The sequence below is a fragment of the Echiichthys vipera genome (genome assembly GCF_963691815.1).
Source record: "Echiichthys vipera genome assembly, chromosome: 13".
Taxonomy (NCBI): Eukaryota; Metazoa; Chordata; class Actinopteri; order Perciformes; family Trachinidae; genus Echiichthys; species Echiichthys vipera.
Window position 1 is genome coordinate 20,230,902 of NC_139838.1, and position 23,412 is coordinate 20,254,313.

A 23,412-nucleotide genomic window follows, 5' to 3' on the forward strand; every position below is an offset into this window, starting at 1 on the left:
CCAGTAAGTCCTGAGCTCTGTGAGAAAAATGACTGATTTTGTCAATGGAGACTGGTGGCTTTGATGAGAGCAAAGAACGACTTCACTTCTCTCCTGGGTAAAAAGTTGCCAAACAGGGCTGTCAGACAGCAAGGTAAAGGGGTGAAAATACGCTAAATAAAGCATACATAAACTGATATTTATTTTTTAGGGGACTGAAATGCATTTTGCTGCTACCCCTGTCCACAGCAGTACATAGTTTAGTTACTGTGTTGGGACTCCTGCCTGCTTCTCCAAACTGGGGATCTACTATATGTAACACGCTAACTATGGATAAAATGATGACAGAGTTTTCCGAAACTGTAAGAAGGTTTTTGAATAATTTAACTTTTTTTCAAGTACAGAACCACAAGGAAATGCTTGCATGGTGAGTTGTTTATAGAATTTAAAGAATGACAGGCTCTCTCGGTTGTTTCAATGACTAATTGTTCTCAATCATTGCTTGCATTTCCTGTTCATCAGCATATCAGGTCAGCTACTGACTGCTACACTGGTTGTTTCATGTTTCATGAACTGAAAGAGAGTTTGTGCCATGTGAACGTGTAAAGTCCCGTTCGTGAGTATTTAATCTAGATGTAAATATTTGAGCTTGGCATCATAGCTGTGATACTAGATGCCTGTCATGCCAACACTTCCACTTCCCGTCAGAGAGTCAGACAGCAAATGACACAAAGTAAAACAAAACGCACTGAAGCAGGAGATAATAATAAATGAATCCACTGACGATTTTCAATAAAGACAACCCTTTAAATATTTAATGGTGAAAAATTTATTGAACTTAACACTGACTTCCTAAAAGAGGACATCACTGATGATGAAAGAAATTAAAAAATGATCCAAATTTATCAATACGCATGTCCAGGGATCAATTACATGCACATCAGAGCCAGTTCCTACATTAGCAGTAAGCACAGAGCCCTACTGTTGTCCCACAAAAGACAAAAATACTTCTCAAATATTGATTTAACGTTCGTAAACGTGTTTCGTTAAATGATCCATGTTGAAATTAAGCTTTCTTCTGATCCCTTTGGTCTAAAAACTTTCAAAATAAAAAGTTCCTCTCTGCAAACAGCAGAGAACGTTTAACAAAAATCTGTTCAACACTTCACGTGTAAACCCTATGACATTCATTCTCTGCCCTATAAACAGCAGGGCAACTGCAAGCAGTGTAAACTTGTTTTCTTCTCAATCTTGCACAAGCAAATTAAATCTGAGACCTCTCGTCCAATCTAAAATATTCAGAATAATAAAAAGGCACGTAAGCAGTAGCTTGCAAACTAAAATCGAACTGAAAACCAAACCGAAAACGTCATCATTTCCACATTCAGTGTTTGGCCTGGGACAAAGTCTTTTGTTAAAAGAAGGAAAAGAGTTGCAGTGTACTGACAGAATAAATAAGCATGAAACACGCCGAAGCTTCTTTCTATCATTGAAAAATGAGAAGCAACAATCACAATCTGTCGACTTGAACTTCACATCCACCTAAAGAGGGAAAACTCCATAATCAATATGACTTGAATCACACACCAACACCAGAAAATAACTATTATTTTACCTCAAAAGAACAAGCCAAAACGGGAAAGCAGTTCTGCAATACTTAAGGGACTTTGCTTTGTGTGTTATTGGACCTTTTGCCAGGCTCATTCAACTCAAAACAGAAAAACAAAACGCAGCAGCTTTCTCATTTTCTGTAACTAAAGAACTTTTACTGTACCGCTTGTGTGCACGTCAGAACGACCTGCTAACAAAAGAAGACAATGGAAAGAAATACTGTTTATATACTGTTTTGGTTGCCAATCTTTTATGGCACATTAACTTTATAACTTTTGCTCTATATAGGTCATGTGTTGGAGGTCCCCATGGCTACCTGGCCAGAAAAAGTGGTTTAAAAAAAACAAGAGAAAAGAAACTTTGCTGTAAATGTGAATGTTTGAGAAAAGTGTTAAAGTAGTTTAGCAGTCACAAATTCAGTGATTCAATATAAATTTCTGTCCTGTTGCTTTTTTTCTCTCTGACGTTTTACAAACTGGTTTCTGGTTGTTCAGCACATCTGCTGTCAACTGACAGTTAGGAGACGCAAGATGAAAAGTCTGTCAGATGTAGAAACCTTAACGCTCAGGGCTCTCAAACAGCACTCTGTGTGTATGTATGTGTGTGTGTGTTTGTGTGTGTTCGTCCACATCTACTAAAGAGCTGCTGACACATAACTGGTCTAACCTGATCTGATTCTTATCACGGAGAGAAACGGGATCTCATCCTCTGGGATTGGACAGCTACACCTGACTTGAGGCAAATGGTATCTGCGAAAAAAAGAAATTCTCAGCATTTGTTTTAACCTGCTCGGAGTAGTGGCAGGTTTGTTTTCACATGGTCAAATGACAGAGAAGTATTTAACATTTCAATTCAACAGGTCTTTCTGTAACGGACAACTTATATAACACTATATGAATTGTAACAATATGTTTAACCACTGCAATGGTGCTCGACATAATTATTTTTGCAAATGCCATCTCCTTAAAGCCCATTTGTTTTTATGTGATGCGATTATTATCAGTTTGAATTTACATGATGAATTGCAACATGCACTACGTATTGAGAAAACACTATACAGCAGAGGAAAATCCACACAACACATTACTGAAGGACTTCTCATTAGGAGGCATGACCTGACAGAGGTAGGTAACAACAACTAAGTCCAAAGTACAAGTCTAGCTTATAATTAAAGACTGAGGGACACATTATGAGAGGCACGACCACTCTGTACCAGAAGCTACTGCAATTACAGCTCTGAAGAGGAGAATTTAGGCAAGAAATGTCCTATATACCACCACTTGTGCTGTATGTTAGAGTTGTATTTTACCCCTTCTCCCTCTTTGTCTATTTAAGCTGTGGCAGCAAACTTCCACAGGGCTTCTCGTTCAAACTCCTCCATCTCCTCCTCCAGGGAGTCGTCGACCTTCTTCCCACTTTCCTCCAAAACGTCCACCATGTCCTCCAGAATGTCCGCCACTTCCTCGGCAAAGTCACTAAAAAGAACCCTGTCGTGGATAAACCCGCCGTTCTCAAAGAACTCCGCAGTCAGCTTCCTGATCCTGTCTTTGCTCTCGGATGAAGATCCTTCAAGCTTGCTCAGGTAGCCCTCCAGCAGTTCCTCAAACTCGGGCAGCTCCACCGGGTAGAGCCCCTCCTTGCTGGCGCAGTCCTCCACCGAGCTGCAGCCCAGCTGGGGCCGGATGTTGCGTCTGAGCTTCTGCTCCTGGTCTCTCCAGAAGTCGTTGTGCTTGTGCTGATGAGGCTGACGGGGCTGTTGGTGGTGGTGCTGTTGCTGGTGCTGATGATGGCTGTGGGAGTTCTTACCAGGCTGGCTGTGCCACGGTTTCTCCTTCCTCCTCTCCTCTCTGTCCATTCTGCGCTCACCCTTCTTCCTCTCCCATTCGTCCTGGTGTTTCCTCCATGCCTCTTTGTGAGAGTTTTGCCTCTGAGACTTCCACTCCTTATCCTTCTTCTCTTCTTTTTCTCTCCATCCACCCTCTTTGCTATGCTTCCAGTCTTTCTCTCCTCTCGACTCTTTCTTTTCGTCTTTCCTCCAGTGGTCCCGCCCATCTTTTTTGCCCTTGTTCCCTTTCCATTTGGACTCCTGGGGCTTCTTCTTGCCCCACCTATCAACTTGTTCAGAAAGCTTCTTCTGGATCTCCTCCAAACTATCCCTCACTCGTTTCCTGTCGCCTCCATCTTTCTTCATCCCTTGCAGTCTCTTCTTGCTCTCCTCCAGAAGAACTTTCTGCCTCTGGAGTTCTTCCTTCAGCCTTCCTCCCTGGTTTGTGTCCTTCCTCTCAGGTCCAGCTGCTTTCTGGTTACTCCGACCATCTTCATCACCAGGCTGAGGGGCTGAGCTTGAGGTAGCTGGCGGCATTTCCTGATCAGCTGTTGAGGATTCAAGATATAAAAATTATAATGGGTTTGGGAGTTCATTTTATCAGAAAGGTCAAAAGGTTAGGACTCTGTAGAATAGAATATATATATGTATGATCATTCCAGTAAATATTAACTAAAATCAGATTTTTATTCAGTATTAAATGATCTGACTTTGCAACATCTTACCTGTGAGCTGACTGAGTTCGGTCACCCTGGACCTCAGACTCTCCAGCTCTTTCTTCAGCTCGGGCAGAGATGACAGCTCCTCTTTCAACTTTACGTTTTCTTTTTCCAGATCTGCTTTACCCTTTTCATCACCGTTCACTGCTACGACCTTCAGTGCTGAGTCAAGTTCTTTTTTCTGAGACTAAATAAAGACAAGTACCAATGTTCACAATGCAGACAAGAGCCATAGCCAAAGCCAGGTTGGACAATTATCAACCAATTGCTTGAAAACATGCGGTCTATACATTGCTGTACATTAAAACACCACGAAAGAGCAAAACAACACCATTAGCATCAATATAACTGGAACACTGACCTGTAGCTGAGCTTCTAGCTGAGCGATTTGCTGGTTTTCCTGTGTCAGTTTATCCAATAGCTCTTTCATATCCTGTGGATCACTGCTAAGCCAGTCCTAGATGGAAAATCATTGGCAAATGAATAATACACATATTTTACAATAATCTTTTGCATGTGGCTTTAAGTTTTAAGACTAGACTCTTCTTTAAATACATATATATATATATATACTTATAACAATGAGATTTAAGTGACGGGAGAGGCGGCAGGAACAGACCTGGCTTAGTTCTCCATCACTCAGCTCAGAGTCGTCAAAGTCACCTGTCAGATAAGAAAACGACACATCTTTCACACAAGTCTTACATCATGCACTTTTATTGACACACAGCTGCCAACTGCATACAATGCTTTTGTTGTGAAGTGCATTTTATGAGCTCAGGCACTACCTGTGCACAGAAACTATTTACTTAGGCAGGAGTTTTATGATCCCATTTTTTTTTCAAGTATGATATATTTTGCCTAACAACACAAAATGTCAACAATAGTTAAGCTTCCCCTAAAGGATCCAGTTAGTCCTTCCAAACAGTGATAAAGAGTGTTTCTGCTGCCACAGCATGAAGTGTCAGGCCAGATAAGTGCTGGGTTAGCCAGCTAGCACAGAAGCTTACACTGCGGTCTTATCTTTAGTACTGGACCTATCTAAACAGATCAATTTGGGCGGAGGGGACGGTGGCCCGCCTGTTACTGATTAAAAATAAAGTTTAAAAAAACATATTAAAAATATCATCTATTTTGTTTAAATGGCAAGTCAAATTTTGGTTTGTTTGAAAGTGTTACTGTTTTATTTAGAACAAGTAAGTGTGGGGGCAGAATGACCTACTTGCAAGCCAGACTGCCTTGAGCCTGGCTAGGAAAAGCTAATATAGCTACATGCAACCGTCCTTTTTATAACGAATATGTCAGACAGCGTTTGCATTACACAGACATACATTTATGGAAATGAACAAGGCTAAAAAAGTTGACATGCATGCATGTAAATGCTTTTGTTTGACTTTGTATGACCTCAGTACTCAGTTCACAGAGGAAACCTATAGTCGGCAAGATCTTTAAACAGACATCCATCTACTGGTGACAGCTGGGAATAAAACATGCTTGTGTAATTCTTAAATACTGCCATTTTCAAATAAGCAAGTGTGTAATAATGTCATTTTTTAACAATATTCAAAACCTCTGATACAACAGGCGTAAACAGGTGCACATATCCTAAAATAATGCTAACATAAGCATATTTTTAAAAGTAATAAATATTATGAACACGATTTCAATCTCACTGTTAATGACAGTAACTGTGAGCAAAAGAAGTGGCTCATACTGTGTTGGACTATGAAAAGCAGAAGCAAGCTGGCAGGCTTAGCTGTGTGTTGCAGGAACTCACCTGAGAGGAAGAGGGAACCTAAGAAGAGCAGGATCAGAGAACCCACAATGCATTTGTTCATGGAGAACCATGGCTTTTCCTCCTTCTTCTCGGCCAGCTTGAACTCCACTTCCTCCTCCTCATCTTCCTCATCTGATGTTCTTAGTCTTGGCGCCTCGAAGGAGGGGACATTCCTCCTCCTCAGTCCATCATCAAAGCCACTTGTGTCGCCCAAATCAAAACTGCTGGATGGTTCTGCAGGAGGGAGGAAAAAGACATCCTGAACATGAAAAAGAAATGGCAACAGAGCAGAGGGCTGTCACATTTGATCATGTATTCTTGAGAGATGTATTCTTCTTCAACAAATCATCTCGTCATATTTGGCTACAAAAGTGTCACAGCCAAAATCATAATCATCTCCTGGCAGACTGCTTCACACAAAACACCAACATCCAAACACAACAGTGTGTAAAAAGCATAAAAGTTGTGGAAATGGATGACATTTTCTCACTAAATCACAACTACAGTAATTTCAGGCTTTATTTTTTCAGCAGGGTGCATGCCTCCCTGTCGTACTGATGAATCATTTTCCAGATTTTAGTGTGACACAGATAAGAAACATGTTAACCAATTCTTCTGCGAGAGGACTTTTATTTTCTGCTTCTATCGCCTAGTGCTAATTACAAAGAGCAGTAAACCACTGACTTTGCTCAAGGCTACAACCAGGCGCCCACAAAGCCACAAGTGTACTGTCTCGCAGTTGGTTTATGGCAATATGATCAATAGTTGCATTGTTTGGGGGAAAGAAAATTACTACTACACAACATTAACCGGCATTATAGGGGTTCTGCTTAATTACCTAATATCAAGGCCTTAAAAATCTAGCTTTAAGACCTCATTATTTCAGCTGATACGGTGTTTTATGGTGCATATTCTTAAATCAGTTTGTGTTTAATACTATGTGTAATACCACACAGCATCTCCGTGGCCGTGTATTATTCCAGCACAGAAAAACTGTACTCAATGCACAGCAACTTATTTCTGCTCCGGGGTCCCACAGAAGGTAATTCTAGATATGACTTTGCTTCTGAAAAGATTCTGATGATCATTTCCCAAAGCTAACTGGAAGATTAGGTGTTCAGAAATGATGGATCATTTGTTTAACTTGTTTTGTTATTTTGTATTTTCTCGTTTCATTGTTGTTTCTTTTGCCCGTCTCTAGGGGCGGCTAACAGAAGGCAGAGACTTTTAGGCTTGTTAAGGGTAAATTGATACACACTTTTAGGAGGAATCATTTCATTTTATGTTTTAGAGCAGTGGCTCCCATCCTTTTTTGGCATGAGACCAGGTTTTTTTCTGTCTCTTGTGGTTTCTTTTGCAGTGTTTTTGAAAGCACCTATTATTTACAAGAGAGAAAAAAAAGCAAAAAACAATTAAAAGCCCTAATAATAGCCTCCAGCTGGTGAACTGACTACCTCTAAATCATCTCCTTTAAAGTAAAGCTCCCTCTAGCTCCACTACCTGATTCTTCATGCTTACATCATCATAAATATTCCTGTAGATTGATCCCATACCTTCTTCTTCTTCTTCTCTCTCATCCTGGGTCACTGTCTCAGATGGCTCCATCTCCTCCTTTTCCACAGCTGCCTCCTCCTCCTCCTTCTCCTCCTCCTCCTCCTCCTCCTCTGCCTCTGCTGATCCAACAGTCTCTGGTGCAGGACTATCATTGCTGGGGCTTTCTGTCAGCAGGCTCTCTGGGACTTGGCTTGGCAGCTCTGTACTCTCTGGAATGAAGCTGACATCAGCTTCAACATGAGAGGGAGCGGCTGTGAGGGTCTCTGGTGGGATGTTGACCTCGGGTTCAACAGTGAAGACTGGACTCTCGCCACCGATATAAGCAGGCGTGTCAAGCACTTGTTCTGTAGAGATGGGGATCTCAGTCAGGGGGGGAGCAGAGCAGGATTCCTCATGCTCAGCTATCAGGAGTTCAACAGCAGGAATATCAAGTGGAGCACTCAAATCAATGTTGGTGACGAAGGGTGTGGCTCCTAAGTGCTCATTGTCACTGGGGGAGCTGGTTACAATGTCATGGATGACTGGAGGCTGACTCTCCATGTCGAGATCGGGAGGATCAAGAAGGCTGGGTGGGAGAGGGCTCATCTGGGTTGGACTAGACGGGATGGGACCCATACTGGACTCTGGAGAGGTCTCTTGACACACCTAGAAATAAGAACAGGAAAAAAGTCATCTGTGAATATATTCATACGTTGATATGATCTTCTCTTTGTGGCCTTTATTGCTATCAAGGTGTTATTTAGGGATAAAGTGCTGTGATTTTGATTTGTTTTTACATCCATTTTCCTTTAGTCGGTATTGTCTACAGTACTTCTCTTTTATTTACTGACTTCCTCTGCTGCCCAGGGTGACCTTTTCAAAAGAACAGCTCTTAACTTCTCAAATTATATTGGGCGTACACGTTGGCATAGAACAACTGAGGCCGTTTCCAGTCTCCTTACTGAAAACACAACAGCTGTTGTGACTAAAAGCATCCTCACTACTGGCAAAGCTTGTTTGATTTCCGATCCAAGTGATTCAGACATTTGCATTCTCACAATCAGATGTTGAGATCCCGATTATTGTCAGAGAAAATATCACAGTTTTCATGATTAATTAATTGAATTTATTATCCGACACTATTGAAGGAAAAAGACACACAGCAATCTGTTGGTCCTGCACATACAACATGAAATCCTACTTTATCTTGGAAATAAAAGGGTTCAACACTTACTCATAGAACTGGAGTTACATCCAGGTAACTACTACATATTCTACATTACATCCACTAGTTAAGTTGTTTTAAGTTTTTTTTTACCTTGACTTGAGGCTAAAGGGGTCGATGACTATTTGGAGATGTTGGAAAAGTTGGACCCTTTTTTGATATCCATCTTTTACTCTTCCCTGGTCATTTTGTAGATATTCAAAATGCTCCCATGCTGCTGATTTAAGGCGCTTTTTTCAGAGGATATAAAGCTGGAATTCCAGTTTCTCTCACATTTTTACAGCTCGTCTTCTTTATGTATAAGGTGGGTGCCACAACTCTCTCACACACAGAACAACCTTGCTAATGCACTCTTGTTACATGACTCGCAGGATTTCATTTCACAGGGCAACAATGCAGAAATCAGGACACCGCAAAATCGGTTAATTACGCCACTAGTTCTCACGTACAGCTCTGCCGGGTAATGCCTAGATAATTTCAGGTATCCGATTCATGTGTGAAAGGGGCATATGTCATATTTCATGCCTTGACTGGATAATTGAATAGTTTATTGGACCAACCTGATGGCCTTCTTCTGACAGGACAGTTTCTATAGGAACGTCACTTGCAGCAGCTCCTGAAACAACATACACAATGTAAATACGAAACCAAATAACAGGTTTAAGTGCAGCCTTTTCTGCCTTAAATGTTGATTTGGGTCACAACCCTAGCCAATAGCCACAGATCTTGACTTGTCAATACCTGTCACATCCTCAGAGAGACTCGGGACGTCACCCAGGCTCTCAGTGCCATCGTCTACTGGCCCGACACTCTCAACAGCAGCTTCCTGTGGAGTCAGAAGATCAAGGGGGATCAAGCTTCCTACAGACATTTATATTAACACCTATAGTACCCTCTTTGGTTACACTGTCCTTGACATTTACAGCACACCCTGTATAGGCATGCACGCACAGGCACACAAGCCTTGGCTGGGAAACCTATGGATATTTCTTGTTTATCACCTGTCAGTGTAATCGAATCATGACATTTTTACAATAAAGTAGTTGCTGAGGAAGATTTCTCCGAGAAGGTTTTCTGAAATTCTTCATAATAACAGCTACAGATTACAGTTAGAACTACATTTTACATCCATTATTGTCATTACCTTTCAGTATATTGTAATAAAATACAACAACACCACATACAGTCTAAAGACTCTTAAAACCTTCAAAAAGGTATGATCTATCGCAGGGCTTTTGTATTAAGAGTAGTTTTAGTTGGGTGTACCTAATAAAACTGTCAACTGGGTGTGTACTGATATTTGAGGAGGCTTATTAAAATATAAATATGTTTGTCCCTAATGCCCCAGTCATACAGCCATGCACAAATATTTGCACTTAGAATTGAAATACATTTACCACAATTTTCTCTTTAAGGGACTCTCAAGGTGCAAGTACAGACATGTCATATTTTGAATAAACTTATCATTGACAAGCAAGTACAGTTACTATGCTCTAAATGATATCCAGGTCATAGAGTTTAAAGTTTTAGTTCTCCTTCATACCTCGGGGGAGAGGAGGGTCCAGCTGTTGGTTGAGGAGCCACTGCTGCCTGTGCTGTTGCTGTTGTCAGACATCGCCCTCTTCAGGCTCAACGCGGCACAGCACGGTGCAGACTCAGCTTTATGGTTTTCTGCAGACGACGACAGAAACAACGTGTCTTCTTTCAACAAGCCTGATGCATAAGGTCCATCTTGTGGGAGTCAACATGATCTAACATCTGCATGGTTATTAGGATTAATATATGTAGGGAAGTAGACAATTATTACCAGTATGCACAATTCTGAGCATGAGCATACACACAGCATGATAAACTATCTCATTATCTGCACTATATTGGTAATTAATGTGTAAATAGTGGTCTAAGAGGACACATTTATGCAATAACGTTACAGTGTGGGCTCTAATTCACCACACACACGGGATAAAAACCAGATTGTCGTTGATACAAGTTATGTAACGGTGTTGGCATCCATAATATACTGCGCAGTTAAAAAAAAAAGAAAAGGAGGGGTTCAGTCAGAAGAAACAGGAATGTCTTGTTTGTTTTCATCACCGCTGCTATCTCCAAATCAAACATTCAATCACATCTATCAGTCCGGTCAATCTGTGTGGAAGCTAAATTACCAAAGATGGTCAAAACCCCACCGACACGAGCACTTCATTGATCCCGGCACGAGCGAACAACGGTTAATACTCACGTGAAAACAATACTATGTGCAACGCTTCTGTTTAGAGCATATGCGACACACAATAAAGGGGGTATACTTGTTGTAGCAACCAAATTCAGGGTTCAGTCCTGATGGTAAACAAAGGATGGTAGGCTGAGTATTCCCACTCCCACTCTTCCGCGTTCAGGCCCTGCTGCTCGCTTCAAACACCTGCTCCACTTCATCAAATTAAACACAAAGACGACGTTTTATTTACCCAATCTGTTTACACCTCAGTCGCTCGCTGTTTCCCCCCTCATAAACGTTTAGTTTTTTCGGTATGAACAACAACGCTCTTCTCTTCTTCCCGTGAACTTGGGAACTTTGGGAATTCCGAGCTGCGTCACGTCGACCCGAGGCGCCTCTCGTCCAATGGGATTTCAGCAGAGGCGACGGAGCGCCCGCCCTCGAATCAAGGCTGGGTCAATCAGAAAGAAGTGTCGTGACGCACAGCCCAGCATGATTGACGCGCACAGGTGAAAGTAGCAGGTGATCCTCTTTAATAATAAAGCTTCATGTGTGCACCTAACTCTCAAGATGCATGCGTGTACATGTATATATACACACACAGAGAGAAGGGAGAGGCCCCCGGGACCAGCCGCGCACTGACACGTCTGCAGAGCTATATTTGAACTGCGGGACTTACCACAGTGGACAACCCCCCCCCAGTCCAGTTGCTCCAATGTGGACACCGGTTTCATCATCTGACTCCTTTTTTTCCTTTCTAAAATTAGAGTCTGTTAAGTGTTTTGTCTGTGATAGGCACATTTACTTTAACACTCAATATATGAAACAATTTAATCTTTGTGCTAATTTCTGACATATACATTCATACATGTTTTATCTTGTGCATTTTCTCTACATTTAATTTATCTGATTTCATTTTCAGTGAATTTATTTTACCTGTATCCTTACATCTACTTCATATATATTTAACTAAGAGTTTATTATTTACTGTTTATTGTTTTGTTTTTTATAATTTCTGTATTTATTTAGCTAAGAGTTTATTGGTTATATTATACTGTATTTTGTTTCTCCCTTGTGTTTTTTTGTAAGCTGCTGGAAACTCAATTTTCTTGCGGGAGTCATCCCAAGGAAATCAATAAAGAGTCTAAGTCATGTGTAAATGTATACAGCAGCGGTGAAAGAAGTACTCAGACCTTTAAGTAAAAGTAGTAACATCATACTGTAGGAATACTCTGTTACAGGTAAAAGTCCTGCTTTGAAAATGCTGCTACACCTGAACACGTTTTTCAGGTGTAGCAGTGGAGTGGAAAAGTCATTCAATACTAGCGTGTTCAGACTGTCACCCAGAGGAACAGTTTACCAACATTTTTTTCTTCATCTTTGAAATAAAATTTAAATTGTAGAGACATGATTACTATGGTAGAGAGTAATTGAGACATTTCATCAATAGGTCTTTCAAAAATCAGCTCAGCTGCTATGAAAGTATGTGTTTGTGTACCTACCTGTTCTGCCATCTTAATAAATCCTATATATCGCTTCATGTGCAGATTGTCAGTCTCAAAAAAAGGTATTACACTGGCATTAGTCCATCCTGAACTTAGGTCTGTCAAGTTCTCTTTTAGACTGTGGAGACATTGGTGCTCATGTTTGTATAGGTAAAGGTTGGTGACCTTTTTATCTTTATGTTAAATGTTTAATATGTAGAATCTTTATTAAAAGCTATATTAAAAAAAAAAAAGAAGAATACACCCATTAGTCGCTTTGAGAGGTAAAGAATGAAAGTATTGCTTTTCCATAAAAAATATATTTAGTCTGAATTAAGATTTGCGTGAGGGGATGGGTTCAAACAGACTCAACCTGCCAACCTGAGTGCTTTTAATTCTATTTTGTTGTTGCACCTACAATCTTGAGACACTAGATGGCGGTGTTCTGCTCATTCTCCATATTCAACCTTTATTTTTTTATGAATTTTACTTTAATTTTTTTTACTTATTGTGCTGCTTTTTATTGTGCTATGGACCTTCCATTGTATCCTGAATAAAAGTCATTATTGTTATTATTATTATCATTATTATTATTATTATTATTATGCAACCCTCTCTGTCTGTTAAGACAGTAAGAATGAGTGTTTATAATACACCCATAGTCAGACATCTACACATGACACATCAGTGAAAATATCTGGTCCACTGGTTATGCAATGACATTAAAGTATGTCATGATGTCCTGAGTTCCTGGAAGTTGTGCACTATATATTTTTGTTCTATCATGCTGACCAATCACGAGGCTCTGTAGCGATGACGACGATTTCCTGCGACGGACAGAACCGACCAATGGCGAGAGAGTTCTCCAGAGGGATCGACCAATGAGAAGAGGCGAGGTCTATTTGAACGGTGAAAAGCGGGCTGGAAAACATTCGAGAGGGAAACAAAGAGGGGTGAACATCTCACCGCTGCCGGACGTGAAAAACTGGAATAATTTGTTGTTTTCTCATCAGGACACTTTGGCAATCACATAAGGTAACTTTTAAAGCCGCGTCCATTACGTCACAGCAGCAGAAACCCAGTTTGGCGTTAACGCAAGTTGTCAAAGATGACGTTTTTCCTCGGCTAACTTTTAGCTTAACTGTTAGCTACACATGCAAACTACAATCAACTCAAATATGTGTCTGATTTATGTTATTTCTGATTCTGAATGTTGACTAATGTTTAAAAATGTGTCCAGCAGGTCTCCGTCATGTCTCATAAACAGATCTACTACTCGGATAAATATGACGATGAAAAATACGAATACAGGTGTGCATGGCTCGTGTTTCTCCAACATTCACTGTCACTTTGTTATTCTGTAACCTTTTTAGCAAGGTGGCATTGCACAGAAACTATTGTCAGTCATGTAACACGATACGTTAGAATGTGTTTCTGTCTATCTCATTTTCTGTGAATATCCGCCCTCCTTTTCTTCTCTACAGGCATGTTATGCTTCCCAAAGACATTGCAAAGCGTGTACCCAAGACCCATCTGATGTCGGAGACTGAGTGGAGGAACCTGGGGGTCCAACAGAGCCAAGGATGGGTGCATTATATGATCCACCAGCCAGGTAACGTTATTTCTTTTATCTTGTTTATATGGAGAATGTCTTCAACAGCTGATCAATGTATCAGTAATAAACAAAGCAGTCGAGTTGATTTAGCATGATGATGAATATGGTTCCTATAATAGACAAGACATACCTCATTTGAAAATAATCTTGGAAACCTGTGTTAGTTGTAGACTTTCAAGTATCTCATAGGTTTCCTAAAAATACATTTCCACAACTAGAGTTTCAGCAATTAGTCAACTAATGTTAATCGATTAACAGATGAAAGAACTGTTTTGATAATCGATCAATCGTCAAAGTAACTTTTCTTGCGGGAAGGCTGTTTTTAGCCACAAAGGTGGCGATTTTTCTATCAGGTCAAACCAAATATCTTTATGTTTTGATCTTTGATTAACTATGATGAACATTTTGCTATAATTTGACATTTTACAGACCAAACTATCAAAGATGCACTGATTTTTATCTGCCAAATATCGGCCAATAATCACCTCGGTGACTGCTGTCGACTTACTAATTCACAGATGGCCGTTGCGTGTGTTTGTCTGTTGTGTTTCATCAATTTTGCATTGGCTTAATGTTTTGTTTGAAGATTAAAAATGCTTTTGAAGTAGTTATTTTTCAAAAACATATTTTGTGAAAGCAGGTTATATCAAAGGTAGTTTGTATGGTTGGATTTGTGCTCATTCAAAGAGTAATGAAGGGCTCAACACTGAAACAGTTCAGTTATTTACCAAACTATATTTGTTTCTCTGTCTCAAAAAAGGGGGATAAATGACAACAAAAACAAAATAAATGACAACAAATAAAGTATTGACTATCGACCTTATTGTTATTCTAAATATCAGTACGGCCCAGAAATCCACAATCTGTGCATCCCTAGAAATTCATAATCTAAAAAAGAAATCTTCAGATTAAATTATAATGAACATAAATCATGTTAGTTGCAGCCTTAGCCAAAATTGAATGCGCATTCACAGCGCTTTGGTCATAGATAAGTGTGAATTTGAGATAATAATGCTGATGTTCATCAAAAGTATATTTAGATATTTGAGGTTGAATATAAAAACAGCAACAGCTTCTGTACCAGAAAGTATCACTGGAGGGCACAATAACACTATGAACAACAGTCCTGTTTCCCAGTTGTCATGTGCTAAATCTATAAAAACAGAATTGTGATCACAAGCTGAAACGCACCAGGCACATGACAATGTTAATGACTGATGTGTTGCTAATTCGCATTTAATTGAACTTGTCCACTGTAGTGTTTAGTTCACTGAAAGTTGAACGTTTTCTTTTCTACCCTCCAGAGCCGCACATCTTGCTTTTCCGCCGCCCTCTACCCAGCTAAAAGTCATAAAGCAGATAATCTCTGGGTCCTTCGGAAGATCAATCCTGCTTGCCACAGATCAACTCATCAAAATAAAGATCATGCTGTCAGATTACCAAACTCTTCTGTGGTAGGTGACTTATGATTCGGGGTTGATCGTGTTGGACCTGGAGAAGGACTTTCACATTTATGAACAGTGTTGTGGAATGGAGTATGCGTTGGAGGAAGAAAGGAAAAAAAAAATCATCACCCTCCTCTTAGGGGAAAAGACTTCTTCATGTGTTAACAGCGACACACCGTCTGCCAGAAAACCTTCAAATCGGCTTACATGGTCTTTATTTGACTGAACTTATCTGTCCAACTTACTGAACCTGCTTGGATATTCCAGCTTTCTTTTTAGAACAATTGTTATAAGATGTGGGTAAAGAAACTCGTTCAAGCATTTGAGCAATTCTAACTAAGTGTATTCTGGGTCACGCTCGGGTCAGAAGAACACAAGACTAGTCGGATCCTAAATCAAGTTTGACTCTGAAACATCACGGGGCGGTTTTCAGTGACATGTTGCTGCTCGGTTTAAATGACCCTGTGAATTGGCATTTAACACTTTTTGTCATGTGCATGGAAAGCCGCATCTATAAGAGTTTGCTAGAAGCTACTTTTGATCCCTTTCTCCATAAGAGCCTTTTATTTTACTTTTGGCCTACTTTAAAACAAATCTTACTGTCTCTGATTGTACCAGTGAGCTGCTCAGTATTTATGAATGTGTTGCCCTTTCTGAAATAAATGTCAACTTTGAAAATCTTAGTAGTTTGGACGATGGCAGAGTTTTGGGGGTTTACAACTACTGTATGATTACACAGAGCCACTTGAGGCATTAAAATGCATGTGGGGGAAAAAAGACAGGTGATGGCAGACACTACAGTTAAAATTGCTCTTATAGAATACATCCGGATCATTGAATGAAATGTTGGATTCGTTTAGGATTGTGGTATTGAATACTATTGCATTAAGGCACTTGTTTTCATTGTCATCTTCATTCTGAATGCTCACCCTGACATGTTTGTGTTTACCTTCTATCCCTTTTTTTACTATCACATACTGAACTGCTCTGTCACTGAGGCTGAAACTTTGCCTCGAATAACTGTTCTTTTGAACTTGTGCCTTTTTTCTTGTAAGGTTTGCTTTTGGTTAGTTCTTTCTGACAGGATTAGTTTGTGTAATAACGTGTAGCCATAGAGCTGTTTTACCTTTTCAGAATTATTAAAAGAATCGATGCAATCAAGTCAGAGTTATGATGCATTATGTCTTTGATGAAACAAATAAAATCTGTGTTCGGTGACATTACCCTTGTTTGGTAATCTTGAAAATAACGCAAAAATACTGGATTACTACAGGTGCTGTGTGGATAACGGCCCATTTTGCGTGATCATCATGTGGCTGGATCAAAGTTGAAATGTGTTAACTGTTTTGCATCCTCTGAACAGCACCATGAAATTCTTGAATACACCTTTGCGCCTCACTATGTTTCCTATCTGTCAACTGTAAAATAAAAGGAGAAATGTCACAAATTCAATGCATGTGGTTTCTGTAGGTCCTTGGAAGTTTGTGCATTTTGATGGGAGGTTGAAGTGATCATTGATAGTGCTTGACTTTTTGTATATATTTTTGCAAGAATCGAAATTGAAGTTCTATTATAAATGTTGTGAACGGGTTGTGCTCCACTGTCTACATGTAGCTGCGTCATTGTTTCATTCATCAACCGGCTAATTTTCTAGCCTGGCAACCTGATGAATCTGACGGTCATTTGTTCAATTCCTTTGTTGTGGTAGTAGTATGCCAGGCTACTAGTTCTCATTCTCAGTGTAACACCTGACAAATAACCCATTTCTAGATCATCATAAATTAGTTGATTTGCAAGTGCTTTATTTTTTAAATCATGTAACATTCCATTTGATGCTTTTTTTTATAATTTTATTTTTCACTGCAAATGTTCATACAATACCATTAAATGTGTATGATCTGAAGGAGGCTCACTCAGATGGGTACAAAACTCAGGCAGTTTATTATGATTTAAAATGTTTATTTCAACATTGCTTTAGAGAACTTTGCTTTTCAAATAGAGTGCTGTGTAACCTCCGGTATGGAGATGGGACGATATGCGATTTGATTGTGATAGTCGCCCACAATAACTTGATTGCTGTGAATTTTCATTAGTCCTATACTGATTTCCTGACTTATTTTGTATTCCCACAAGGGGGAGCCTGCATCTCTCCAGTCCTCCCAAACCCTAAGCTTGTTGCCATGGCTGAAGGCTCGGGCGAGCCCATTGTATCCCCCACAAAGAAAAGTTCAATCAGATGTAAGGAAATACTTTAGAGTCTAAAATAAAAAACAACAGGGAGCTGAGATGCTCACCTGCTGGTTTTGAACTGTTCACTAAAGAGCAGGTGTGTAACCAATCTGATGCAATAATAAATATTAGTTTCTTAATAAAGTGATTCCAGGATGTGAGTTTTAAACATTTTGATTGTTATGGGATAACTTCATGAACTGGATAATTGTCCCATGCCTCCAGTACTTGATGAGTCTATACTTTTTATTTGGTTAGACCATTCATTCATTCAACATACTACTCTCCTGTATGAAGGAGATAGAAATGACTAGCTGATTTATTCACAGCTTCATTACAACTCAACATGTGTTAATGAAGCGTGAGCCAGAACTGCTGTCAAACTGCCATGTGTACGATAATCAGGCATTGTGGCTCATCACCTTACCTGTTGTCGTGTGATTTAATGAGCCCTGCTGGGATAACACTGTGATCTGATGATATGCAAGGATATATGCCAGGCAGCACACTTCATGAATGTGTGATGTTATGGTACACAGTTGGTGTTCATCCTGCGGCACAGTGATACTACATCTGTTGTTTGGCTCAGCTGTGACTGGACTCTTGTTCTTCTTATTAGTTGCTTGTAATATTGCCAATCTAACAATCCCGGTGCCTCTAATTTCATGTCTAATATGGGTCTCATTTACCAGTAAATGTCTCTGAGCTTAATGGACAAAATGTTTTGCATAAAGGGGGAGGCAGGCGCAGCATCTGTCGCGCATTTAAAAGTTGTACGTGGTGTAAATGACTGGTGGATTATTGCTCTACAGAGGGTTTAATGAACAGGCAATAACAAAAACTGAGGTTTGTTATTCACAGATGTCAGTTTAAACAAGATTTATTAATCTAAGACATGATATAAAATTGTCTTGCCCCATGAAATTATTTCAACCCAGTAAGTTATCTATAAACTCACTTTAGCCAAGAGTAGCACACAGCAGCAACATAAACATGACACCAGTGATAAGGGGAAACTGTTTTTGACTACTGTTAGGCAGACATGTGACTCAAGTCATTTATTTCTTGGGCAAGTCAAGTCAACGCACTTATAACCTGCAGTATCTGGCCTTTATAAAGAGAACGACAAGGCATTATTACCTGTCAAAGAATATTATCGGCCAATTTATCTAACCTGTTCAAAAAGTATGACAGTTAAATACATCTGTATTATAGTTATTGATATTCAGTGAATAAACATAAAACAAGCATTTTTATAAAAAGCTTATTCATTTCTTAATTTCTCAGTCAAAAAATATCTTCTCCCCAACACTTTGACAGCCAGACTACAATGTAATCGAACACGCACGCTCAACTTTAAAAACCTTTTGCATTTCAATATGTGGAGTGAAACTGTGGAACAGACTAGCGGAGGAGCTCAGACAATGTCCAACCATGAGAATTCAAATAACAGTACAAACGGATGGTGTTCACAAGGTACAGGGAAGAAGAGGGGTGTGACGAACACTAGGGTTCTCACTTTTTGCCATACTTAAGCGGTTACCATACACAAGCGGTTATTGTGTTGTTTGTTGGTTATAGTTTGTTTTGTTGAGCGTATTAAAAAAAAACAACAAAAAAAACACACAGGAAGTAAGAAAACCTATAGTACTAGGTACTAAGTGGAGAAGGGGTAGGAATTAATAAGCTAATGGTTCTTCCTGCTCCTTTTCAAACATACAAATGGTTTTTAATGACTCGTGCTTCAAGTGTAATTTATTTTTTTCATATCTTTGAAATAAAGCATTCATTCATTCATTCATTCATTCATTCAAACAAGAAAACGGATTTATTTCTTAATTTCTTCTCAATCAAAATGCCAACTTTTAATTCTGGCGGTTGGGTTAATTAGTGATTATACGTTATACATACATATACATTACATTATTATCAGGCTAATGTTGGCTGGCTACAGAGTTGTGAGAGAACAGATGAAATTAGATGAATGAGATTAAACTGAATACAGTATAATATAATAAACAGACAAGTAATTCAAGTCATGGGAATTCATCTCAAGGGAAGTTATGAGTCTTTAACGCCAAGCTGAGTCATTTATTGTTTGTCTAGTTGCATGGATTCACTCAGCGAATCCATCATCACATTCAATATCTCCTCTTGGTTTGGTTCCCTCTCCATGAAACACAAAACAAAACACGCCTGTATTGTTAAACAGGCCGGCAAGATCATCGTTCATCACAAACACCAATCCCTGAACTTTACCACCGCTCTGTGACCAGAAAAGCCACCCTGATCACAGAGGACTCCTCTCACCCCCTTCATCACTCCCTCCAGCCACTCCAATCAGGTAAACGCTTCGAAGTCCCTCTGGCTCGTTTCATCCCAAATACAATAGCCACTCTAAACAAAATAAGAAACGGGACTTTTGGCTTCTGTTTCCTGTTTCTGTTTAACATTTCCTACATGTCCGTACTTGTGTTTTAAATATGTATTGTGTTTTTTTGTTGGGGCCTTGTCAAAGACATATTTCTGTCACCGCTTTGGGGCAGACAATAAATCTTTCTATTCTAAAACAGGGAGTTAAGTCACTTCAAGTCCACATCTCTGCTGTTTGGGCTGCAACACCCCCCCCCCCCCCTCCCCCCATTATCAATAAATCTGCAGATTCTTTTCTCTAATAATCATTTGGTCAATAAAATGACACATGCAGTTCACGTGTTTAAATCTCTTCTTTTGTCTGAACAGCAGTCCAAACCCCAGATGTTTTCACTTGAGGATCTTGAGAAAATAACCTATAATTCACAGCTGGAGCTTTTTTCCCATCAAATTACTGTTGCTTTTTTGTCTACCGCCTAATCGTCTTAGGCATGTAGCTCATGTTAAAGCAAAACATGTAGTTCAGTTCTCAAGCAGTTCTCTTCCCACCAACGACTGCCACTCTAACGATGGTCGTTGGCACTTGGAGCACAAAGTCCAGTCCAGTGACATCATCGGCCTTGTGAAAGGTTAAAATACCTCGATCTCCACACCAGACGTTTGGTCCAGTCCCAGCCTGATCCTGGTCAGATGCGTACATGAACTGATGAAGCCTCTTGGATGAGAGGTGAAACGTCTTCCTGGACAAATAACCAAGTCCAGTTGCTTTTGACTGAAATTGTTTTGAACGATGACCTGGACAAATGAGAACATTCACAGTCTTCTCAAGCAGTAGCGCTAACAGCTAAGGTATCACGTGGATACTGTGGGAACTAAGTGGGAACTAAGTGGGACAGAAAGTGGGATAGCACTCTTTCTGAGCTTGGAGCTGGAGAAGGCTGTTAAGAGAGGAAAGGTGATACTGCACTTAACGCACGTTAATTTCATAAGGTTGCCGATCCCAGTGTCACAGTTCCTCATGGGCTTCTGAATTCCCACCAGCAACCCATGGAGTAAACCTTTGATTGGATTGTTATTAGGAATTTAAAAGCACAACAACTCACAGGTGTATCATGACATAAAATCCCAGAGGACAGCACTATAAAGCATTACTAAAAACATTTATTTCCAAAGTGGTCCTAGGTGGAAACAATAAAACCCATACATGGAACATAGCCTGCAAATCGATGGGGAAAAAACCCAATTACAATTTAAACCTACTAGTCCCCCTTGCAACTCTACGCGCATGGTTCAAACTGCCTCCCTTAAAAGGGAACAAACACTCCCCACACAGCCACCATAAATTAATCTTTGTTTAATATGCAGGGGCAGGTTGTTCCTTTAGCAGACCCCGGAATAGACAAAACAAGTCCTTTCTTGTTATGGAATATAACCAAAAGGTAAAGCAGCAGCGTTTCGATATAGCACAGTTAGACCATGTTACCCTTTTACATTGAGCCACATAGAGAACTTTCATGCACTGCTTGTACTATGAAAAGTTTTATGAATATCACCATGTATTTAATGTAGGAATATATGGTCTATTTGGTCAAAATAATGCCCAATAATTCTGGTACAATGTATGGGAGCGCACACAATAAAACATGAGAATATGGTGTTGTCTTATGAACACTTTATGATACTCAAGTGTATAGAGCAATCAAAAATGTGTTTCAGTTTAGGCAGTCCTATCCCAAAAAGGGGGCGGTTGCTAAAGAGGGAATTTCTTATTCAGTCATCATCTTTGAAAAGGGTCTGCTTTCTGATGTCACAGAATATGTAAATAAAAAAACCCTCCTGTTTACCAGCGTGTCCATTTGCTTCTGGGCTGAAGGCGTCTGGAGACTAAAAATCAAAGTAAAGACTACAAATAATCCATTCAATGCAAAAATAAATTAAATTCCCCAATGAAATACAGAAGGATATCATAAACACTGAGCACGTAAAAACAGAGTCTCTGCTGTGACACACTTTGGACTGTGGAGGGCAGTGCAACACAACAATGAGAAAGCAGGAGACGATCTACATGAGTTTAATTGGCATTTATCATAGATTCAGCATGGGGCACAAAATGTTTACGACTATCTAGACTGAATCCGCATTTTCTCTTTGTCTACATCACATTAGTGAAACCATTTCTATAATGTGTCTTTGCTCTGATCTCTGTGTGTCCCAGTTGCACACAGAACAACAGTGGGTGCAAACATGGCTCAGCTCATGGCGACAGTCCAACACCGTGGGTAGTAACTACACAACTTTGGAAGTCAGTGGGAATGGAGGAAAGAAAATGTTTTGTGAATCACAGGGAGATTTTCTGACAATTTCTGGAAAAATGTTGCAGAGGTAATCACTGGGCTGTGATGGTCAGCATACTGAGCCTCCTGCTGAGATCCAGAGATGTGTGGTGGGCAGAATAAGATGTTTGACGCTTCGAGGTGGAGAAAAAAAGGCCAGAGCATCTCAGGCTGAAAATGGGTTCCTGCTGGAATCTTAAAGGTAAACGATAACCTAAACCTGTCACTGTATTTACAGAATAGCTAGGTGCAGCAGAAATAAAGAAAGAGTTTATCATGATGATGACCTTCGATTGAAAATATACCAGTAAGTATTTTTCACTGATGACATTATAGCTGATATTACTGTACTCCTTTCCAAAGAAGATTTCACCCTGAACAATGGGACAAACACTGTGGTGGGGTTGGAATTAGGGCTGCAACTAGCAATTATTTCTATTAATCGATTAGGATTCAGACCACTACTCAAATAATCAATTGTTTGGCATCTTCACTATTTTTTCTGACATTTCAGATTTTAGAGCAATTGCAGTCTTGTTGTTGTAATTGTGTGCTTTGTCAAATCAAATCAAACAAAGAAAAGAGAGAGGCTGAAACTAGTGGATATTTGCCGTTTTTTGCTTGAAAATGACTTAAATGATTAAATATGATTGAATTAACACAAATTAAACAATTTAAGAGTGGAGAACCCTCACATCCAAGTCTTTGTTGAAGCTCTCAGACATGTGTACCTATGTCAAGGGGCCCAACCATTTCCTAATATCGAAGCTAAAAAGCCTGATCATGAAACATTTCTCCTTTACCTTTCTCCTGTTTTTATCAGGTTATGTTGTGTAAATGAGAAAAAAACAACTTAAGGATTGCTTAAAGATACAAACGCTGAAAAGGATAATGTGCTCTGTGGTGGATATATTGTAATGACATGTCACTTTTCTTCCCTGTCAACCAAATTGAGAAGCCTACAGAAAATGCACAACAATGCAGTAACATATAGATGATGTCATGGGTTATGGTTGCATTATTGTACCTGGACATAGTTTTGTTTTTTA

The 23,412-nt window shown here is 39.7% G+C and overlaps 2 protein-coding genes across 3 annotated transcripts; one reads left to right on the forward strand and one right to left on the reverse strand.

The window, feature by feature from the left end:
• Positions 1-784: 784 nt before the first annotated feature.
• On the reverse strand, positions 785-11,363 carry pbxip1a (pre-B-cell leukemia homeobox interacting protein 1a). The gene is made up of 10 exons (XM_083926041.1): positions 11,135-11,363; positions 10,213-10,340; positions 9,411-9,495; positions 9,230-9,285; positions 7,465-8,110; positions 5,912-6,145; positions 4,754-4,797; positions 4,496-4,591; positions 4,141-4,321; positions 785-3,963 (listed from the first exon to the last, which is right to left on the reverse strand). The coding sequence occupies exons 2-10, from the start codon at positions 10,282-10,284 to the stop codon at positions 2,921-2,923; spliced, it is 2,457 nt and encodes an 818-aa protein (XP_083782167.1). The 5' UTR covers positions 10,285-10,340; positions 11,135-11,363; the 3' UTR covers positions 785-2,920.
• Positions 11,364-13,306: 1,943 nt separating this feature from the next.
• Positions 13,307-15,711, forward strand: LOC310955286 (cyclin-dependent kinases regulatory subunit 1). 2 transcript variants are annotated; one of them, XM_083925095.1, is made up of 4 exons: positions 13,307-13,403; positions 13,609-13,679; positions 13,853-13,980; positions 15,288-15,711. In XM_083925095.1, exons 2-4 carry the CDS (start codon positions 13,621-13,623, stop codon positions 15,326-15,328), a joined length of 228 nt encoding a protein of 75 aa, XP_083781221.1. In that variant the 5' UTR covers positions 13,307-13,403; positions 13,609-13,620; the 3' UTR covers positions 15,329-15,711. The 2 variants fall into 2 exon arrangements, with proteins under 2 accessions (XP_083781221.1, XP_083781220.1); XM_083925094.1 differs by having other exon boundaries at positions 13,317-13,403; positions 13,612-13,679.
• The last annotated feature ends 7,701 nt before the right edge of the window (positions 15,712-23,412 follow it).